This window comes from Neodiprion fabricii, chromosome 4 (assembly GCF_021155785.1).
Source record: "Neodiprion fabricii isolate iyNeoFabr1 chromosome 4, iyNeoFabr1.1, whole genome shotgun sequence".
Classification (NCBI taxonomy): domain Eukaryota; kingdom Metazoa; phylum Arthropoda; class Insecta; order Hymenoptera; family Diprionidae; genus Neodiprion; species Neodiprion fabricii.
This window is the reverse complement of record NC_060242.1, coordinates 26434435-26456053: the sequence shown is the minus strand read 5'-3', so window position 1 is coordinate 26456053 and position 21619 is coordinate 26434435. Positions and strand designations below refer to the sequence as shown.

Sequence of the window (21619 nt, the reverse complement as noted above, 5' to 3'; positions counted from 1 at the left end):
TGGTGACGGTTCGACAAAAATGTATAAAATTTTTAAAAAACATTGCGTACAACCCCGATAAATTTCTAACGCAATTTGTAGGCATTTATAAATATTATACATAAATATTCACACGTACACACGGAGCTCAGAATTCACATGCGGTGAATTTGTATAAATTTATGTATAAATAATAATGCAGACGTTAACGGCAACTGAGACAAACGCGAAGCGAGCTCATCGCAAAATTAATTACCCGTATGATAATTAACAGACAAGTTCGATTTCTCTCGGCATAAAAAAAAAGTGAGAAACTGCAGACGTTCAAACATGTATTCGGAGAGTTTGACGATCCCTGCAGCTTAAGCCCGGTCGTACAAACATTGATACATGTCTCTCAATCTGTACACACGCATCAAACGACTTCTGTATAATCCATACAAATTATGAAGCGATGAATTTTAAGAATCAAAAACAAGGCTTGTTTATGTTCGTAATGTTTAAAGGCAAAAAAAAAATATCTCTCGTATGCTTTGTACACAGAGTTGTATCAATTTTTTCTTCAACAAGGTTAGTGATCCAAAAATCAATTCCTTTTTTCAATTTCGTTACAAAATCGTTGCAGATTGAGTATTCCTTGAATTAAGATATTCGCAACCATCGCAGCTAAGAATATAAGATCTTGATAAACACTCAATGTGCGACGACACGGTGATAAGATTAAGACAAAGTATCGAATTTTGATCCATTACAACCTCCTTAAGGAGGTGCCTGGGTCGATTTCGACGTTGAAGTATATATCTCCAAATAACAATGTCTACGTATCTCAAAATGAAAAGGGGCTTAACAGTGCCATTCCATACACAAATCTGACCAAGAACATTCCAATTGGAGATATAGATATACTCCAACGTCGAAATCAACAAGTGCATACCCTTGAAATTAAAGCACAAGAATAGTATTATATTTTCATTCATAATTCGTTGTGAGTTTATAAGCGAATTAACCGCGTATACGATCCCAATGCAGATGAATGTTACATCCGTCCGGCGCAATGTTTCGGAAGTGATCACGAGTGAGAATAATTATTTCTCAACGTGAACAAGTGCGAGGACTGCCGTTTGAGCCTTGCAGCGAGTCAAGATCAAGGCGTCGCAGGGTCTTTGGCTTCGTCTGTGGATATGATAATGTCGCGTGTGCACGTGGAGAGTGTGTGTGGCCTACTAAGGCACCCGGAATATCTACGTGACAGGGCTGCCGAGCACGCGGTAACCTTCGGGTTTAACAAATTCAACGAATTGAGCGAAAGAACCTTTCTTTCGATCTCTCGCCCCGCCTCTCCTCTCCTCTCTTCTCCGCCACTCGTTCCCTTCCTTCTTCACTCCCACCTCCCAGCTATTTCCTTCCTTATTTCTTCGACTGCACCGCGTCTTGGCGAGCGGGCGGCTAAGGAATCGCTAGATCGTCTTCGAATGAAAGTAGTTCATAGACAAGGACGTTCCGGCTACCGTCATTCGTCGACTTACGTGTGCAACCTGTATCGCCGCAAACATGCGCCTCTACGAACCTCGCACTGCAGGGACTGCCTTCGCGATCGGTACGCGTATATCTTCTTCGGAAGTTAACAATTCGAATATCGTCCGAATGATTTACAGAATCGAACCTTTTGTTTCCCTGCTATTTCCCTACCTTGCCTTTACTTCGCCGGATCTGGTCAAACCACACGTGAAAGACTACTTCATTCGTTATTCACGATACTCGCGGATGATTAAAGCGAGTAGAAAGCAGTTAAAATTTCGACCATTGACCGGCGCCAGGGCTTGAATTTATATCGACGCTGCAATTAAAACCGAGCGCCACGATCTCTGGGAATTCTTACAGAGACCCGACGCGATTGAATCGAATTACCAGGGCATGAACTAATCAATTGAGAGAGCGACTCCGCGGCCGGAGTTTATTTGAATGAACCGCAAAGGCGGCTGCTGGCTGATCGGGGTGCCGATCATGATAACATAAGTATTATTCATGGTATAAATTCGTTCAGATAACATGTAAAATATTTCATTACGCAATCATTTATAGAAAAAATTAAATTCAACCTCATTTTCGTCTATGAAATCAAATAGATGACGATGGAAATGGGAGATTCCTAATACATCATTGAGAAATAGTATATAATACTTTGCAGCAGGTAGGCAAAAATAATGACTCTGAATGAGTGCGGATATCATACGTACTCAGAATCGTCATTAACCATGAGTTGCACATGATATTTTTTACAACAGACATGTAAGATTAAGCGATTTTGACCGCCTACTGAAAATCAACAAAAGACGCAATTTCAACGAACGACGCACGCTTTGGGAAATAGCGAACGATCTCGCTACTATTGGTCAAATATTTTTCAACTAGTGAACAAAAACAGTTTTGGAGAAATGGTTCGCCATTTTCCAACGCGTACGTAATTCATTGAGAAATTGCGTCGATTGTTCATTTTCAGTAGCCGGCCAAACTTGACTATTTTTACGTTTGAGTTGTGGAAAAAGAATTGTTACATACGCGAGATGTTATACACTTGATGAACTCGACCGGACACGGCAGTTTTGTCGAAAAAACAAATGCTGTCGAGTAAAATCTAGTCCGATCAAACAAAACATTTCTTCCGCCACCCGCAAAAGAGAATTCGTTAGGTTCGAACAATCTTTTTCCCAACTCAGGAACAGTAGATTCCGAATCCTTTCTCTCAGTAAGACTTTGTTATTGAATTATACTTACTCTGGTAGAGCAACCACATCAGTCTTGACTCCGGATCATCACATAGCCTATATGTTTCAGTAAACACCGGATTATCTCGTCTCGATACCGTAAAAACAGATGTAAACGAACAGCAGATTCATCCGTACAAACGACGACGAAAACCGAACACTTGACTCGGATAAAATTATATCCACACAACGTCAAAGATCTCGTTCTTTTTCCCAATATTATTAACTCAACTCCCTTCTCGACAATTTGTTCAAATATTGCAAAAATCCGATCACTAAATGCTCCACTCTATCGAACTCCTTGTGACTGGTAACAAACCGTGGCGCCATCTGCGGTGATATTACCGTACTACTTTATTTTGCTCCGTACGTAATTAACTACCCCTCGTCAGTCAGTATTTCGTGTTCTCAACTACAGCCTACCTGTTATCGTAAAAATCTGCCAAAATTCACCTCGCAATTTTCGTCAGATTGCTAATTCTTCCCGGCAAAATCGTCTCGCTGCAAGATCTGGCCGCGAAGAGGTTGAACGAAACGAAAACAGGTAACGTACGATTCCGCTTCTCGATTATCTTGCCGGTTGGCCTGGCCGCGAGTTCTCTCGTCGCATCGCTAAGGGAGGCTAGAGTTCGCGGCTGCTGCAACGCCGCGGCGTGTGCGGAGCTCCAACACTTACCCGAAGGCGAACGACGCCGGCTACGCCGAGTGTGTAGTGTTAACGGCCTTGCTCTATGTGGGTCATGAAACAAGGTCCCACTACCGCGAGACCCAGGCGATGTACTCGAGTCGCGGCGTCGTCGTCCTCATCCTCCGCGCCGCGTTGCGCCTGCATCGATGTATTATTGCATGCCGTATGTCAGGTGAATACGTATGTGGACGGCCTGTGTTCCCACTCTAGGACTCCGCACGGGGGCCTTGTTTTCATCCGGGCTTACGGTGTAAGCTCGATTTCGTAACGCAGTCGTGGCAGGCTAATTTTTGTGAGTTTTCAAGAATTTTCAGGGGTTTACCGACTTTGGGAATTTATAAATCGATATTCGTTGGTGAGGGTGTGTTTTGTTGGACAGTAAAGTGGATCGAGCTTTATTAATGGATGTGTTTTTGCTTCGTTGGAATTAGTTTATAGAGGGTATATCGTTGTTTACGATAACGTTAGTCGTTTCGCCCGGTGACATGGTTTGCACACGTGTACGTTGTGTCAAAAATGGCTCCAATGATTTACTTCAAATTTGAAAATAGTATTTTCGGATGGTTGATCCTCTTTGCCACGATATCCAACTATTTTCAATTTTCATACTGTTTGGTGATTACGTGAGGAAATAAATAGTCGTAAATTTTTTACGAAAAATCGAATTTCAAATTCAAGTTGCCATCGTTCTATTGAAAAATAAAAGAATACCATATTTCGTATCGTAGCAAAGAAGATAAATTATCCAAGAATACTAGGTTTCTGTTATATATGGGGAACCCATAAATATTTCAACAAGGAAACCGGTTCACTTTATTACCAATAGCAAGACTTTCTATTAATTGGTTCCATCAAAAATACGTAAATAAATCTCGGTCTGCACATTTTTGAACAAAGTCAACCTCGATAGAATCGAATAATTGCACTATTATTTCGGTGAAACATATTTTGATATAAGCGAGTTTTGTAGAAGTTTAGCCCCTGTTGTCGTAACTACCTGTCCAAAATGATCTTTGCAGATTCGATCTGCTAATATTTATTCAATTACCCGAACCCATACGATTCGGATGTATTTTTTTACGGATCGAATATTTTCTCATTTCATAATCACAGTCTTTAGAAAAAATACTGTACCAGATTCAAGCTTTTTTGGAACATTATAGCCACGAGTGACGTAGGCTGGTTCATTTATATTTATAAAAACGTGAACACCGAATGTCAAAATGCTTCTTACGTCAAGAGCACCAAGTTATCTAGTTCACACTTTGTTCATGTAATTCGGGAATATTATATCAAATAAGATACTCCGTCTTCGAAATAGACAATAATTTCATCTTGTAGGTTCGGTGACAGAAATTTGAAGAAAAAACCTGTTTAACAATCATAATATATTACAAATACTATACTTATACATTCGTATTACGTGTACTTTTTTTAATTATACGAACATGTCAAATACCAAGTCAAGTTCCTATGCAAACTGTTGTTCCGAAGCAGTCATCAGATTTTGCTAACGGAATGTATGAGCTCAACATTTCTAACACAAGAAGTATTGCAAGATTTGGTAATCGCGATTCTATAAATATACATGATCCGGTATCTTTTAGGCGTTGCTATTTCAAATCGGTTCGAAATCAGTACAACATTTCCGTTGAAGAATTTGAAAAACTGGGTCAAAAGCAGCCGATTTGAATCTGAGACCTGCGAGTATGGGTTTATATGTATATCAGTATCCGGGATCCTTGAAAGAATAACTAAACCTCAGCCGTGAGAGAGATGCCTATAGAATTTTTTCTCAACGCATCTCGGTTGGCCATAAATGAGAATTTGCAGACATCGTTGCACGTCTGAAGTGAATAACATTCATCCGATTAGCCGATCATTCGAAAAATTATTTTTTTCGACGATTTCTCACTCTCGTCCAATCAGAAGGATTAGGGATATGCAAGTAAATTAAAAACAGGAATAAGGAGTCCTCGGAAGTAGCAACCCCGTTATTTATACCTCATTTCGTTTTTGCGGACGAGTTCAACCGATGCTACCTCGCAATCTGTTGGATACTCGAAGATCGTTTCACTTCAGCACTCGATTTACGATTAGTGCTGAAAGTCACGACTGTCTCGACGGGTACAATTTCCACTCTGTGCTTATCAGCCATTGGCTGTATCTGCCGGTTATCTTGTAGTCCCAGGACGAGAGATCGCTAATTTTGCAATCTGCACGCTTCCGTCCGCATGCAGAATTAATTGTTCGTCCGCTTGTGATGGTAGAAAAGGACAGACTGTTTACTCGCGCGTGCGAATGCGTCTGATGCGAACTGGTATTATACCCATCTTCTTTCTTAACTTTTTACGGGATTTGAAAAATTATACTTACCTACGGTCTACACCTGACAAATCGATGCAGGCTTCTGGGGTTTTTCACAACCGTGTATCTTGCAATTTTTCAAAAGATCTAAGAGATTCGTTCGATTTTATTCCACCAAGATCCTTTTTTATTTGCTATTTTTCCTCGTATCGATTGATGTTAAATTTTTCAAAATTTCACTAATATTACATATTTTTATTCAAAAATACAGCCACAATAATTATTGAAAAAACAAAAACTATTTCAGTGAATTCGTGAAAAATTATTTTCCTATAAAAATATAAGCCATCATGCATGTAGAGATGCAAAGTAAAGTCGAATGGTTTCATAGATTTTTCAGTGAGTTTAAATTTATGTAAACTGTAAATCGATATCTAAGCTTGTGTTTAAAATTCAGTATTTTTTCTTCGCGTATTCTCAGGAAAATCTTGCCGGCTTATAAAAATATATAAATTTCATACGTTAATTCGGAACGTTTTACTATCTCGTAATATAATGACCGAAAATGTATTGAATTTCGACTGATCGAGTGGTGAAAACCGTTCTCCCTATCATCTCGATGCAGAATGCGCCGAGCGCTTGCATGTTTAAATTAAATAGCCGGTAGGTATCACAAAATGTCACGAAATGACCCCGTTATTAAATGCCACGAGTTGAAACGCCGGATCCCGCACAATCAGCCATCCGACAAAGTAGGTAGACACGCGTATATTTACCAATATCAGGTACAACCAGTAGAGGAATGGGTATTCCCAATTATACACATAATGTTGCTGAAATTGATGCGGAAAGTGCACGACTTGCATTCCTAATGCATTTGGAGTGTTTTCCAAATTTTAACTTTCACTCCGATGTATGAACAGCAGTTTGTATACCGAATTACCAAATAATTGTACAGTCGCTGCACCTGACTTGGTAATCCAGCGGTGTAATGAGCGCAAAATTTTCAACCTATGAGAAGCCAAAATGGCATGCGCAAATCTGAAAACACTTCCTTACATCCTTCGAGCTTTACGTGTGACTAAAATATCGCTGGGTGTGAACTGATTAATGTTCTTTTCAGCGTCGTCGTTCTCGAGCAGAAAGAATTTTGCTGAAAACCTTATGTAGCCAGATATTTCGAACGGTAACATTAAGCTTTTGAAATTGCTTGTATACAACAAACGAGAATAACGTCTTTTGGCTCACCGTACATTTTGACAAATGACCGTACAATTATCCAAAAGAAGTTCATGTGTCACGCAGCGTCTACAAAAATTTGCCGCAACTTGGTTGGTTACAACTTATATGATACTCACCTTACGGTATATTCGGAAAAAAATTTTTGCTTTTTTAATTAAAAAATTCAATTCATCGACCCATTATGCAGGAAATTTTCTCTTGGAAACACGACATTTTGTTGTAAATACGAAAATTAATGAAATAATTCTCTGAAAATCGCAAAGCAATTTAATTGTCTAAAATATACTTATAGATTCGAAATCTTGATTTCAATCCAGTCAATTTAGATTCGACTAAATCGCTTGATACACTTCACTAAATCCATGCGGTGGATAAAGATTCGTCTTTACGAAATCATAAGAGCTACTAATTGATTAGCGCTGTCAAAAAATATGTTACATCGTAAATCTACAAATTTTTTTTTCTGAAGTGTCAAAAGACATTCTGTAACGCGTTAAAAATTCTTTCTCGCAAGAGAAGTAAAATGAGCAGTTATTAGGAGGGGCTCCAGGCTTTTGTCCAATATAATCAGCAAAACCAAATCATTCGTGATCTAATACCATTGAATCAGCCTGCGAATACACAATGGCATATTTTTTTGTCATTGATCGATGCGGCACATAATTCATGTAGCATAAATTACAATCAAACGATAATTTTTTCAGTTAGAACAATTGAACAATCCATTCAATTCTCACAAAATGATTTTACCGTGTGGATGTGATTTCGCAATCGCAACAGAATATATGGGATTGCAGTACCAAACCTTTTATTACTAACTTATATTACTAAAACATTTCTTTTTCTGCACGATATAAAGTCAATCAAACTTCTTTGTCGTGTTAAAATAATGTTTGGTCGGACGTATATTAACTCTGAAATTTCGTTTTCAAGACCAAATTTTCTTAATTACGGACAAGCTTTTTTTCGAGTGTACCTTACAGACACGGAAACATTTGCTTCGCGTATAAAATAAGGCGCATTATATCCGTACATAGCGACTGACTTTCATTCGACGAGGTATTAGAGTTTGAGTCCAGGCTTAGACGCTTACAATGGTAATTAAAATTTCCCCATAAAATAGATCATCTGATAACCGACCTGACGCCGTCGTATCGCGCAGCGAATTCTTAACTGTTGTAGGTATAACGTACAAATAAAGTTTAGGGGTAAGTGAGGGAAGGAGACATAATCGTACAAACCGTAAAGTTGTGCACGGACATGTGCAACGTGACCGAGCGCGCTTTCGCAAATTGATATTGTACGCACTTTCATACAGTTATATGTACATATATTTATTGGGAATTTACAATTTCCAAACTCGCGTTCCGCATTTTCACACCTCCGGGATCATGAGTTCCGCATTCGCAAATTTCAATTGTCCTAAATTTGAATATACCCACACATGCAGGTGTAGATATAAATCATGCACAGTTCGAAAGATTGCGTCGTGTACTCTAATTATTTCACGGTGGGAACTTTGCCACGGGAATTACGAAGAGCTTCATTTTCTCGTCTTCATTATATTCATGCATGGCGACTACAGCCCGTTGTTTTTTTCTTTTTCACAGTTTATCATCACCGCGTTGATTCTTACATCGCCGCGAACACGTTCACTTGTTATATTAATCATTTTCACCCACTCGAGGGTGTATTCGTACGCGTTCTATATTTATTCCTCCCGCGCTGAGCATCAACTATTGCAACACTGAATTTATAAGCCTGTGCGAACACTGAACCGTTCCACTCGCATGACCAGAAACCGATCTAGAAATATTTTCAGTTAATACTGCAAATCATGCATTTTCGAAATTGTTAATGGATCCTTGCAAAATCGATTTTAACTTACTATTAATTCCAACGCGTTGTTGATTTAATTAAATAAAATAACGCGATATTCCATAACTGTATACTTTTGCTGTACAAAATTTCTGACAAACTTGTCAAGTAATTTAAGACACCCATTTCTAATTCATTTTCTACCTTTGATCGTGTTGTATAATATTTTGCATACATGTACATTTTTTTTCAACATCGTTGTTATTTATTCCGCTCAGTTATCGTCAACGCCACAGTATTTTGTATTTGTGGTATACTAGCTTCTGCAAGAGAATCATTTTCTAAATTTGTCATTGCATATTCTGTCCTCGTATTATACAAGCGATCATTTTGCCAACCGCAATTACATCATATTATACGAACACAGAATTTGTCACAACGATTTCTGAGAAAGACCGTCATTTTACTCGATATTACTGACACCCGAAGAATATATACATACGCCTATTATAGATATTACAATATATATGTATATATCATCAGTTCCAATTAACCAAAAAAAAATAAAAATAAATACTCGCTCGCAGCGCCAGCTCATTTCCTGTGAAAAAGCGACGAAACCTACAGATCCCGTCGATTCTTGTTGAGAAGAGACGCAAAGATGTTCGCAGTTGCATCTCGGCTCGAGGTGTGAAGCCAATTGGTCGCATAATTACCTATGTAAATTAACCTATTCGTTAGAAGCCGCGCGCGTGAATCCGACACCAGGGACGAAATGTGGAAAAACAGTATAACCGTTATAACAGGATGTAACGTCGCCGTGGATCCGTGAAGGAAAATAATTTCGATTTCTCATCGGGAATTTGAATGCAGAGAAACTTGGTCGTTTAATTTCGCAGCGTATGTGCTCACATATTATTATTATTATTGTTGTTGTTGCTGTTGTTGTTGTTATTGTTGTTGTTGTTGTTGTTGTTGTTATTGATACTATCAGTATTCATGCTCGACGTATCGATCGCGACTACGCGACTAAACGCATCATTACGCGCGTCATTACAGTAACGGCTGTACGAACGAATCCTAAATTTAGGTGTTCAAATTTAGTTCCGAGTGCACACCGGTAAAGGAAAATTTTCTAAATTCACGGCAGTACCGGTAGATTGTGGGAAATAAGCGCAAAGGCCAAATGAGAGTCGGAAACCACCCCCATTAGAGATATGATTTAATATGGTATTTTCGAAACGCCCATTTGTAAAAATTTTACAAATTTTTCTAAACATTTAGTCTAATGTGACAAAACTCTTGAGCGCTTTTCAAAACCGGAGTTGTCGTTACAGTAAAATATCGATCACGTTCAAAAATAATTAAAGACTTTTTTTTTAAATTAATACACATTTTATATTACAATGTATTCGTTAGTTTCCAATTTCCGTAATCTATGTTTATTTTGCCAAGCCACTTTATCAGATACTTTTTTTCTCTTTATTTTGATATCAAAAAATCTTTTCAATCTTCACTTATATATTGTTTCAAATTGTTTTTAAATATTTCACATGTTCTGCTGAGACGCAAAAAAAAAAAAATCAATTTTGTTCACTATTTTTTACTATATTTTTCTGAGCTTTTACCAGATTTTAAAGAACGGATGCTCCAGGAATACACAACAAATTAAATTATATCTCGGATAGAGGTGGCTCATACGAATTGTTTTTTGTTTTTTTTTTTTTATTCGAATAGATAAAAAAATATATATACGAGATATTACGCGGTCATGTATATTTCCTGTTTTCAAATGCGAAAAAAAAAAAAACAAATATAGCTTTTCACGACGAATTGAAAAGAACAGACTTACGGTTTCGTGCATACTAACAATAAGATATATCTAGCTATATACATGTAGCAAAAATATTGAAATTCAATTGCCCGTAACATTTACAATTGTTACTATCAACGAAAAAAAACAAAACGCTATAATTATTTTAATCGTACCAAAATTCGAAATTAAAATTCAAGATAAAGGCTAATTCTCGTTTTTATCGATAATTCGTCGAATGCCCAATGTACTCGTATAAATATACAGTACGGACAAGCTCTATACGGTCAGGAATTCCTCTTCCGACTTGGACCAGTCAATTAATATCCCGTATCACGTGTATCGCCTTGAGTTACCATCGCGCGCGTCCGTAAGTCCGAGTGCCATTGAACAAGGTGGACGTATGTGTGCTTCCGTATGCACGCGTCTCCTTCCATAAGTATCCGTGCGCGCGCGTGTGCGTGTGTGTGTGTGCGAGTGCGTGGGTAGAAAAAAAAAAAAAAAAAGTAAAATTTGGAACAGTAGCTGCGCGATTTAATCAAGCGTTTAAAATCCGCGACGAGATTCGTCGTGCGATATAATATCAAGAAGTCGAAAAGGCGAGTTCCGTTGCCTCGGCGGAGTCGATCGTTGTTCGATCCTCTGAATCGCGACGTAAAAAAGTGTGTCACAAATTTCGTGCTGGCCTGGTTCCTGCATAATCTTCCGACCATGAGGGCGGCATGGGGTGGGGGGAGGGGGAGGCGGAGGCTACCGGCCACCGACTCGCGCGCTAAAAATTGTGCATGTACAGTTTCGAGTGGTTGCGACGTCTGGCGTATAAACGAGCGAGCTTTCGGGCTTCCTTCCTAGTGCTCTCTCGGCGCTCCACTCGACTCACGGCAGCATGCCGGGTCGTCTCGTATTCGTCCTATGTACCTAACGCACCCACCGACGAGCGACGACGATAAGAGACGGACGGACATGTCGGACATGCGTGCGTTCGCCTGCGCGTGCACGACTCTCCGTCCCTTGCATATGCGCGTGTGCGTGCGCACGGGGCTCGATGTGCGCGTGAACGAACACGGAACCAATCCTCGTCGAGCAGGCAGGCAGGCAGCCTGGAGATCCTGAACTGCACCGAGTAAGTGTGCCGCCTAAGTGGAACAGCGCTGCGCTGCCTGGCACGAAACTTGCCCGCACTGTAGGTACTCCGCTCCACGTCGTTCGGTGCGCTTCGTCGCACGGTGAAAGACTTTCTTTAACACTCTATACTCCGTATGTTGTACCTGTGGAACACTGGCGCGTCTTAATACTTGCGCCGAATGGCCATGTCGATTTTACACACACAACGCGCGCGCTCGCTTCGTTCTCCTCCATCTGCGGCTGCACTTGTGCCCAAGTGATCTTGAAAATATTTCACATGCTGGAATATACGGTCGCGGATTCGCTTGTTCAACGATTATTATTCCTCTTTGTACAAATTATACAGGATTGACTCCTTCCGATATCGATGTTCAGACGGAGCTTCCGAATTGCATTCTACGCTACTGCGCACTGGCAAATTTTTTTAATTTTAATACTAACGCTTGATCAAAATTTTTTCATGATAATTCAGATCGATTATTTCAGAGTAGAATATGAATACGATGAAGAGATGACTCAATTTCGCATTTGCCACTTCGATCGTTACCGGAACTCTTTTCGACCACGTTTGATGGACGCACGTTTCGGACACGTGTGAAAAGCTCGACTTACATACGCGCCTGCACGCGTCGACTTTGCAGCTTCAGACTGCGAAAAGATATTTATATGGTGGTATAGTTATTTCCCTGAAAAATTTCCTTACGTTTTGAATGGTTAGAGAAATTTTAATACAAATTTAAGATCGATTTTATTTGGACATTTGCAAAATCATTGCTTATTATATATTTCTACCTATCTACGATCTTTCTACAAAACTGTCCAATTTTTTTTTTTTTTACCACGTTCCAATTACTTCACACAAATTAGTAATCCGTTTTTTTCCTGTACTTATGGGAGTTGCAGAATTGTTTTTACTGCCGACGAGTGTAATTTTAATGGAAACTCAAAACGTTTTGCACAACTGCGGAGTAAAAATAAATGTAACAATATCGAACCAGCTTGTGAAAATATAAGGGAAATGGAACCGTGATTTGCAATGATAGTCTATAAAGTCTAGGTGTTGGATAAAATTTGATGCATCTAAGATTTTACGAGCCGTATACGCACCTACATATATACATTATATACATATACCGAGTCTCATCTCGCGTCGAATCTTTTGGCAAGAAGCACGCCTTTCTCCATTTATTTTACCTCTCTCTCGTCTATTTTTCGTATTTTATTTACTTTTTTATTAAACGTATTTTTATGTATTCCTCCGTCTATTAACCTGCAGAAAAGAGAAGTCGACGCTTCCTAATCGTTAGAGGATCGTGTCACGCGACGTAGATGCTTATCGTGGACGAAAACGTCGGAAGAGTATATAAAAAAAAAAAATACGGCCAAACAAATAAATAAATTCAGTAAAAAAAAGAAATTTAAATACAAACAAGCGTCCGATCGGTACGAAATACTTTTACTTATACTCCTAAAACGGAGACGATTCATGCATATAAATTCAATCTTCCGTTGCAGTATTCTTCCGTTTCCTGTTTCACCGGTATAACCATCAGCAGCGTAATGAAGAGTATTATACAAATTTCTTTTTCGGGTTGACGATGAGGAAAAGAGAGAGAAATAGAGAGAGAGAAAGAGAGAGAGAGAGAGAGAGAGAAAAGAATTCTCTCACCGTGGACACCGGAGCCTCGCGATAGACTCGAGAAGGTATCTCGACGGCGGTCCTAGCAGGTCCAAAAATGTAGGTCACAAGGCAGAGGCAAGGCAGCACCGACTATATACCTAGTCGCTACACGTAGGTCGAGCAAGTCCCGAGATGTTTAGCCTCTAACTGTTAAACTCGAAACACACGCAGGCTGCTCCGAAAGAGAGTCCCATGCAGAGCCGCGGGTTGGTACACCTAACCAACGGACATCTTGGTCCAGCGGTGACGAAGACCCGAACAACGCAAATCCGTTGCGTTACGAACTCTTGTAGCGGATATGGATGATCGGCAGACGGGCGAAACAGTCGGTGAATTTTGGATATTGACAGAGCGACGAGTGGTCGAGTTCTTTAATAGGCTTCGGGTATTTCGTACTCGGAACTATGCGTATCCAGCTCCGTTGGCATATTTTTTTGTCTTTTTTTTATTTCAATCAATTAATCATGAGATGAGATTTTGTGGTCTCCGCGGGATATCAAAAACTACTTGACTGAGTTACTTCACGTTTTGGGACAATATTCTAAGATAATTCGTCTTATTTGGCACAATATCGTTTTGTTGGTACACATTTTTTTTTTTTTTCCCCGATCATATAAAAACGTCGTAAATTTTTTTTACGTCAAATCGAATTTCAATTTTAAAAGGTCGCTCTTAATTTTAAGTACACAAATCGGTTTTAACCGCTTTCGAGATATCGTGAGCACAGAAAAACTCGTCACCTCGTGAAATAGTTGACGTTAGTATCAACGGCTATTCTACTTATCAATTGATTCTAATAAAAATGATATGCAACTGAAGCCCGAACCGCATATTTTCGAATACCTGCAAGAAAAACCCCGATCGAATTGAATGATTGGTTATCGATTCCCGAAATTCAGCCACGTTTTCAGATGTCATTTCGTTTACAATGCATGTTGCGTAGATTTCAGCTTCTTTTCAACGATCCACTGCAGGCCGAGTCGAAGGAGAGCGTCGGGATGACGACGGTGCGGTTCTTCTCGTACGACGCGAGTTACGTACCGTGTTGAGCGGTATTTTTTATCCGGAGTGTATTATATGCACGCGTGTAATTGCCAGAGAGAGAGAGAGAGAGAGAGAGAGGAGGGAATTACACTGCAGTCGACCGACAAACCTGCACACCGCCGACAGTTTGTAATTGAGGGGTTACTGTGTGAAACGTTGCGACTGGAGGAGTTTCGGATATAATACTGTTCCAGTCGTGTTGCATGATTATTTTCTGGAAGACTTCATTTTTCACAATCGCGAACTATACACGCGTATGACGCATCTGCAAATAACGCTTCCAGCTTTCTGAAACCGAAAATAAGGGATCACCGTGTTTCGACACTTTCATCTCGAAATAATCTTCGTTTATAGCCTGCAGATTCTTTCACAAAAATCTATTTTTGTTTTTTTTAAAACATTATAGTAACGAAGAATGATCCTCTAACATGAACGAAAAAATTCATCTCTCACGGACAAAGAATTAGTTTCACTTCCGAAGAGTTGTACAGACTGGACGGTAAAAGTCGAAGGGTATGGGTAGAAAACTAGAATTGCTGGTTGATAAAAGTACCAGAATATCGAATTTTTATAGATAAGAAAATTTTATTCGTAGAATTAAAAAATGTGGAAAATACAAGTACGGAAAATGGAAAATACAGAAACATAAATTATAGAATGGTCAAAACGTGAAACAGAAAAATCGTGAATCTGTACATGATTCTATATTATCGAGAGAACACCCGACGATTTTATAGTTTGGCATTTTCTAATCTTTTACTTTGCCATACTTCGGCTTTCAAGATTTTTAAATTCTATAAATCGAGTTTTCGCTTCTTTAAAAATTCGATATCATGGTCTTTCGATTTTTCCATCTTTCTATATTTTTACCCTCACCCTATTTTCGGTGACGTATTGCAAGTCTCTTATTACCAATTGCACCGTGAGATCTAGAATAAACCCATGTATACCAGCCTGTGAGTAAGGCGACGAAAAATAACCATATTTAGCCGAACAAGAAAAATCAATGCGAACGTGAATATGTGTCAGAAACGATGGACATGGATCAAGGATCACGTATTTATTGCACATCCTGTACAAAAATTGAAATGTACAGGAATATCAATGTATATTCGTTGAATAAGAGCGAGAAAGAGAAGAAAAAAAAAACTCAACAGACATTTTGTTTTAAAGACAATATAATAGGTGTGACGTTTTGAATTGAGTAAAACAGTGAAAACGCTATCAACAACAGAATTAAGAAAACAATAATAATAATCATTATTATTATTAAAAAATCACTTAGACATCTAGATCCTATAAATTAATCGTATAAGGTGTATACACGCTATTTTAGGTATGTGTGTTATTATTATTAACGTCATTAATGTTGTTATTATTATAATTGAAACACAACGCTGCGTTTCATTTACTTTCTAGCAAAAACAAGAGTCAAAATAAAAAACGAGACAAAATTAAACAATCATCCAAAAGCATAGAGAATGATTCCGTGGGTCATATATTATTTACGTACGCTTGCACGTTATAAAATCATATGCTACGTATAGTTTTGGATATTACAATAATAACCTATCATTTATTCAATTTATTCGTTTACTTGTTTCTCTCGTAAATATTAAATAATTTCGTTAACAATCTATAACAATTTTGCGTAGCCAGCTACGCTAGGTACCGAGTAATAGTCGCAATATACTGAAAATATATTTTTCATCCTTTGACCATTGCGCGTGAAATGGTCGAAGAATCGAAAATACAAGAACAGCTTCCAAAACGAAAGCAATTGCCGTTTTATATGTATTTCATTTTCTCTGCAGGAAAATGAAACATTTTTCTTGCGAAAAACCAAAATTTGGAACTGAGATCTGCGGGCAGCTTGGGAAAAATTTGCCCTAATTGAATAGCTTATCGTACAAACTACATATTCTTGCGCTATATTTATTTTATCCGTCTGAAACTCGACGTTTTATTTCCGTTAAAATGGTTCTTTTTTCACATGAAGAAAAAAATTGCTTGTTTTATTTATTCATCGGCTCATGCGCGAGTATAATACCGCAGAATAAAGGATCACAAAAAAAAAAAAAAACAACCGTTACGGTTATACGATGCGCCCTTGGACAGAACAGCGAGGAACATGAAAAACAACCTTACAGAATAGTATAAACACGAACAAAAACGAAAACGAGAATAAAAATAAAAAACGAAGGAATTAATGTTAATAATAATAATAATAATAATAATAATAATAATAATAATAATAGTAATAATATCTACAAACAACACTAAGCTTGCATAAATAACATGAATTAAACCAATAATGTAGTTGTATATATAATACAGGAAAATGTAGAAAAGGGGGAATAAATAAGAAGGAATATACGTGTGAAGAGACAGAGTAGCGGAAGACAAAGAAAGAAAGAGAAAACGAAATAGAGAAAGAGAGGAAAATATTGAAATAAGAAACGGACAGTTGTTTTTTGTTTTCGTTTTTTTTTTATGTTTTTTTTTTGTTTTTTTTTTTTTTTTGTTTTATGAAATAACAATTTTAATTCGTAAATTTATATAAATAGTTATGGATATCTAATTTTATTGTACAAATTGCAATCACCGACCACACGCACATTATACCTATACTGCAGTAAAGCAAATGTGAAATATTCACATACGTTTTCGACGAGTTGCTGTGGATATTTGAAGTACGATGCAACTCGATAAGAGAGAAAATCAACGAGAAAAAAACGAAGTAAAAAAAAAAAAAAGAAAGTAGGGAAGAAAAAAAATACGCTGACATAAGAATGAATGTACACAGATATAATTAGTCGCTATACATATATATATACGTATATGTATACGTATATAATAATACAAGCAGAGATAAATTGGTGAAAAATAGTCTATCATAAATCGATACTAGAATAAATTATTATTCCCACGGGCGTTTTGAAGCGTGCCCCCCCCCCCCCCCTCCTCAAAAAAAAAAAGAAAAAAAAACGAACAAAAAATGAATTCGAATGAGTAAAGGCCTCTGCCTTATGTGCAGCAGTATCTATGTACACGAATAAGATTCACAATATTCTGACAAACGTTCTCGGTTGAACGTCATTATTGTGTAGCAATGTTTTCCCTCAAAGATTTCATTCGCAAATGATGTATTTGTTTTTTCGTTTATTTATTTATTCAATCGTCTTTAATTGTTACCTTAAAAAAACCCGTATGTTGGCCCTAACGAAACGATATGGTTAACTTATATTCTATACTCGGATGGGGAAAAAAAAAAAAACAAAAAAAAAACCAAACGGTAATGGGGGAAATGTAATAATTTAGGGGAAACGACCACTATATAACTTGATTCGTAAATTATAAGCTTATATCCTTTAAGCTATTAGAGTTTCTTAAATACTACAACATTCTTCTAATCAAAACCGGACGATTATTTTGGGTATTTTACAACAACGGAGGAAAAACAATAGAAAAAAAACAACAATTAAGAAAAGTAGTGAAATAAATAATGAAGGAGAGAATACGGCATTCATAGACGTACAGTATTAGACAGTAGAGGGTATAGTATAATATAAAAGGAATATAAATAACGGAGTGATTAATAGAACATAATACAGGATAAAATAATGTTAAATATTCGCATTTGTATGCGTATATACATGTCATTGTGTATGTGTATATATATATATATATATATATATATATATATATATATATATATATATATATGTAAGTGTCTATCTATGTAGTATATCTATACGCGTAGGTGATTACTATTTACACTCACGCATATACATATCTACGTATACGTATATCGACGATAATCGATTTTATTTACATGGAGCAGTAATTCTCTGCACAAAAATAATACATACATATATATATATACATATATATACATGTATATATATATGTATTTGTATATATGTATGTATATACGTATATCACTATATAACATTTAACCAGATCACGTGTGTATAATAAATATAAATTGTTTCGGCACGATACATATTACATGGTGAACTATTGTGCTATTCTTGCATTACATTATCACGGACTGCATGATATTTTTTACTCCATTGCTTTTTTTCATCCCCCCCCCCCTTTTTTTTATCATCGTTCACTGCTTATGCCGACCGGAAATCTAGCCACAAGGCTTCATACCTTGTCAAGAGGCTGTGTGCGCGTGTGTGTGTGTAGATTTATAAGAGATAACGGTGCGATATGCTCAGCTCTGTGTTCATAGATCTCACTTACCCACCGGCGATCCGTCGGATCAGCGATCATAAATTTTTGCTACACATACGATAATTGACTTTCACGTCGTCCGCACGATCATACAGATCTCAAATATATTTCTCGTATTCCCCCCCCCCCCCCCCCCCCCACACATCTCGGGCTAGTCGTAGGTACACGATGAGACAAAACGGCAAACGCGCCGATTCTTTCTCGACCCTTCTCCTTCGGGACTCCATTACTCGAGGGATCGCAGATAGCGTATCACGCGTCGACGGATCGTTCGCGACCGACTTCGTACCGCACTCGTTGTTACCGTTGCGTCGCAATTTCTACTGGTAAATGTTCCCTCAGATGTAAGCGAACGTCGACGCATGCCGCCACTGACGCTGATCAACGCTGTAAGAAACGAGGCGACGTCTTCGTCGAGGCACGAAGCGTCCTTCCGCCTTGGTCGAACACCGCTCGAGCTTTTCATGCCAGCCAGACAGCCAGCCAGTCAGTCAGTCAGTCGTATCTCTGTCATTCTACTGTGTGATCCACTATCGCCATCGCTTTCCATTTTCCTAATCCCGTCCGATCCTCTTGTGTATCTGCTGGTGCTTTATCAAGTGTGCCTTCTGCCTGAACGCCTTGCCGCATACTTCGCACCTGAACGGTTTCTCCCCGGTATGCGTTCTCAGGTGCACCTTTATGTTGCTCTTGTTGAGGAATCCCCTGTTGCATATCGAGCACCTGTGAACGGGCTTCTCCTTGCCGCCTATCAGTCCCGACTCGGTACCGTAAGGCAGTCCCGTGGTGGTCGAGGGGTTCTTTTTCGAAGCGTTTTGTCCTCCCGTTGGTTGTCTACTCCGCTTTCTGGACATCGCCGGGGTGGTGAAGGACGGATGAAGGGGATGGTCGGGACTGCAGGAGGTCGAAACTCGTCCCGGCGGACTGACCGGAGGATAGGGACTCGTCGAGGAGGGTGTCTCGCCGCAGGAGGCGTTCTGGATGCTGTTGTTGGGCGCCTGCAGTCGGGCGTAAAGAAGCGGCGTGCCGTTCTGGAGCAGGTTGTTCATGGTCGACGCCGCGTGTTGCTGACCCTGACTCGAGTTGGCGTTGGCGTTTCCCGCGTTCGCGTTACCGTACATCTGAGAGAAGGGACTCGGCGACGAGTTGTTGTTCTGCTGTTGCTGTTGCTGATGTTGCTGCTGCTGTTGCTGTTGTTGCTGCTGCTGCTGTTGCTGCTGCTGCTGCTGCTGCTGTTGCTGTTGCTGCTGTTGGGTCTTCGGCGAGCACTCGACGGACATCCAGTCCTGCAGTTCGAACCACTGTTCGTCCCGCGAGGCGCTCGGATCGTTCTCGGATCCGGGTCCGTTTCCGCCCCCAGGTACGGTGGTATCGGCTATCGCCGAGCTGATGATGGCCGCGATGTCCTCGATGTCGTAGTCCTCCTGTTGCGTCGACTGCGGCACCTGCTTCTGGCTGCCCTGGGGACACGGAGTGCTCGAGGAGACGACCTGCGTGTCGTAGAACTCCTGATTCGACGAGGGGGTCGGCGACGAGGACGGGATCCCCTCGGGCCGCTGACTCGCTATCGCGTGAAAGTGCCGACCCGGGATGCCGTTTATGCTGAGGTGCCCGGTGTACCCGGTGAACGGCGGTAGCGGCCTCAGCTCGGCCAGTGACTGGGAAGGGACTCCGACCGAGTTGCCGAGGAAGTAGCTGTCCAGAGCATCCTGGAAACCGGCCGCCGTTTGCTTCACGTCCGCCGAGTCGAGGAAGTCCGTGCCCGTCTCGCCCCACGGCGAAAGGAGGATGCTGTCGACGCCGACGACCTCCGCCGGCGAGCCACCCACCACTATGTTGTTCCCCTGTACCGCGTGGTGCGACTGCTCGACTCCCGAGTTCGGGCCCATAAGGTGCGGCGGGGCCCCCTGAGGCCCGCCCTGCTGGGTCTCGTACTTCATGCCGACGATGAGATCGGAAGCCGACGGCGGTGAATCGTCGCAGCGCGTCGTCGTGGACTGGAGTATCCGGCGCAGGTCTTCCTTGGACAGAGCGCCCGGCTGCAGTCCGGACCTCGGTCTGTTCGAGTGGCGGTTCTGGGAGGTCGATATGACGTTGTAGGGCGAGGTGGCGGCGAGGTTTTCGTCCGGGTCGTCCAAGACGTCGCAGCAATACTCGACCTTGACCCCGGACGAGCAGTTGGTCCGCTCGTTCGAGAGGCCCTGATTGTACTCGGACTTTACGGAGTTCGGGGTGGCGACGGCTTCGGCGTTCGTCGAGGATGTCGAGACGCGGGAGGTCGAAAGCAGCGTGCTCAAGAGCGAGGTGTTGAAGTCGCGGACCGAGCTGCAGGGCCCGTCGGCGGAGCCGCGGGGGCCTGGCGCTGAGTCTGGAGCCTCCTCGGACTTTATCCTGACGTTGAGGGAGGACAGGATACCGTGCAGCGAGTCGGGGGAGGTCGCCTCGGCGACGCTGCTCCCCGGGAAGTCCTGGACCCCGGTCGACGCCAGGAGCGAGCAGAGGATGTTGCTTTGGGTCACCGATATCCCGTCTCGCGGCGGCGGCGGCGACGCCGTTTGCTGGTGCTGCTGCACGCTGTCCGACGCCGTTGACGCCGTGGCGAGGAGGGCCGACAGCACGTTGCTCTGCCCTGAGGAGACGTGTTGGTAGCCCGAGGAGACTACCGATCCTGCATTTGCCTCCCGCTGCTCCAAGTTCGCGTGCTGCTGTTGCTGTGGCTGTGGCTGTGGCTGTTGCTGGTGCTGCTGCTGGTGCTGTTGATGCTGCCGCAGGCAGCTCGGCCCGACGTCGAGGGCCGATATCTGCACGCTCCGCGTGGTGCCGCAGCTCGAAACCACTATCCCCGGGTGGTGACTGCACGCCGTCGAGCCCGACGACGAGTACGGGCTGGGTGTCGGCGAACTCGGGGTCGT

The 21619-nt window shown here is 40.9% G+C and overlaps 1 protein-coding gene across 1 annotated transcript; it reads right to left on the bottom strand.

Moving 5' to 3' along the window:
* Positions 1-1294: 1294 nt before the first annotated feature.
* On the bottom strand, positions 1295-21381 carry LOC124180703 (ichor). Its single transcript, XM_046566449.1, has 3 exons — positions 21371-21381; positions 17984-21281; positions 1295-1305 (listed from the first exon to the last, which is right to left on the bottom strand). The coding sequence occupies exons 1-2, from the start codon at positions 21379-21381 to the stop codon at positions 19262-19264; spliced, it is 2031 nt and encodes a 676-aa protein (XP_046422405.1). The 3' UTR covers positions 1295-1305; positions 17984-19261.
* Between the last annotated feature and the right edge of the window lie 238 nt (positions 21382-21619).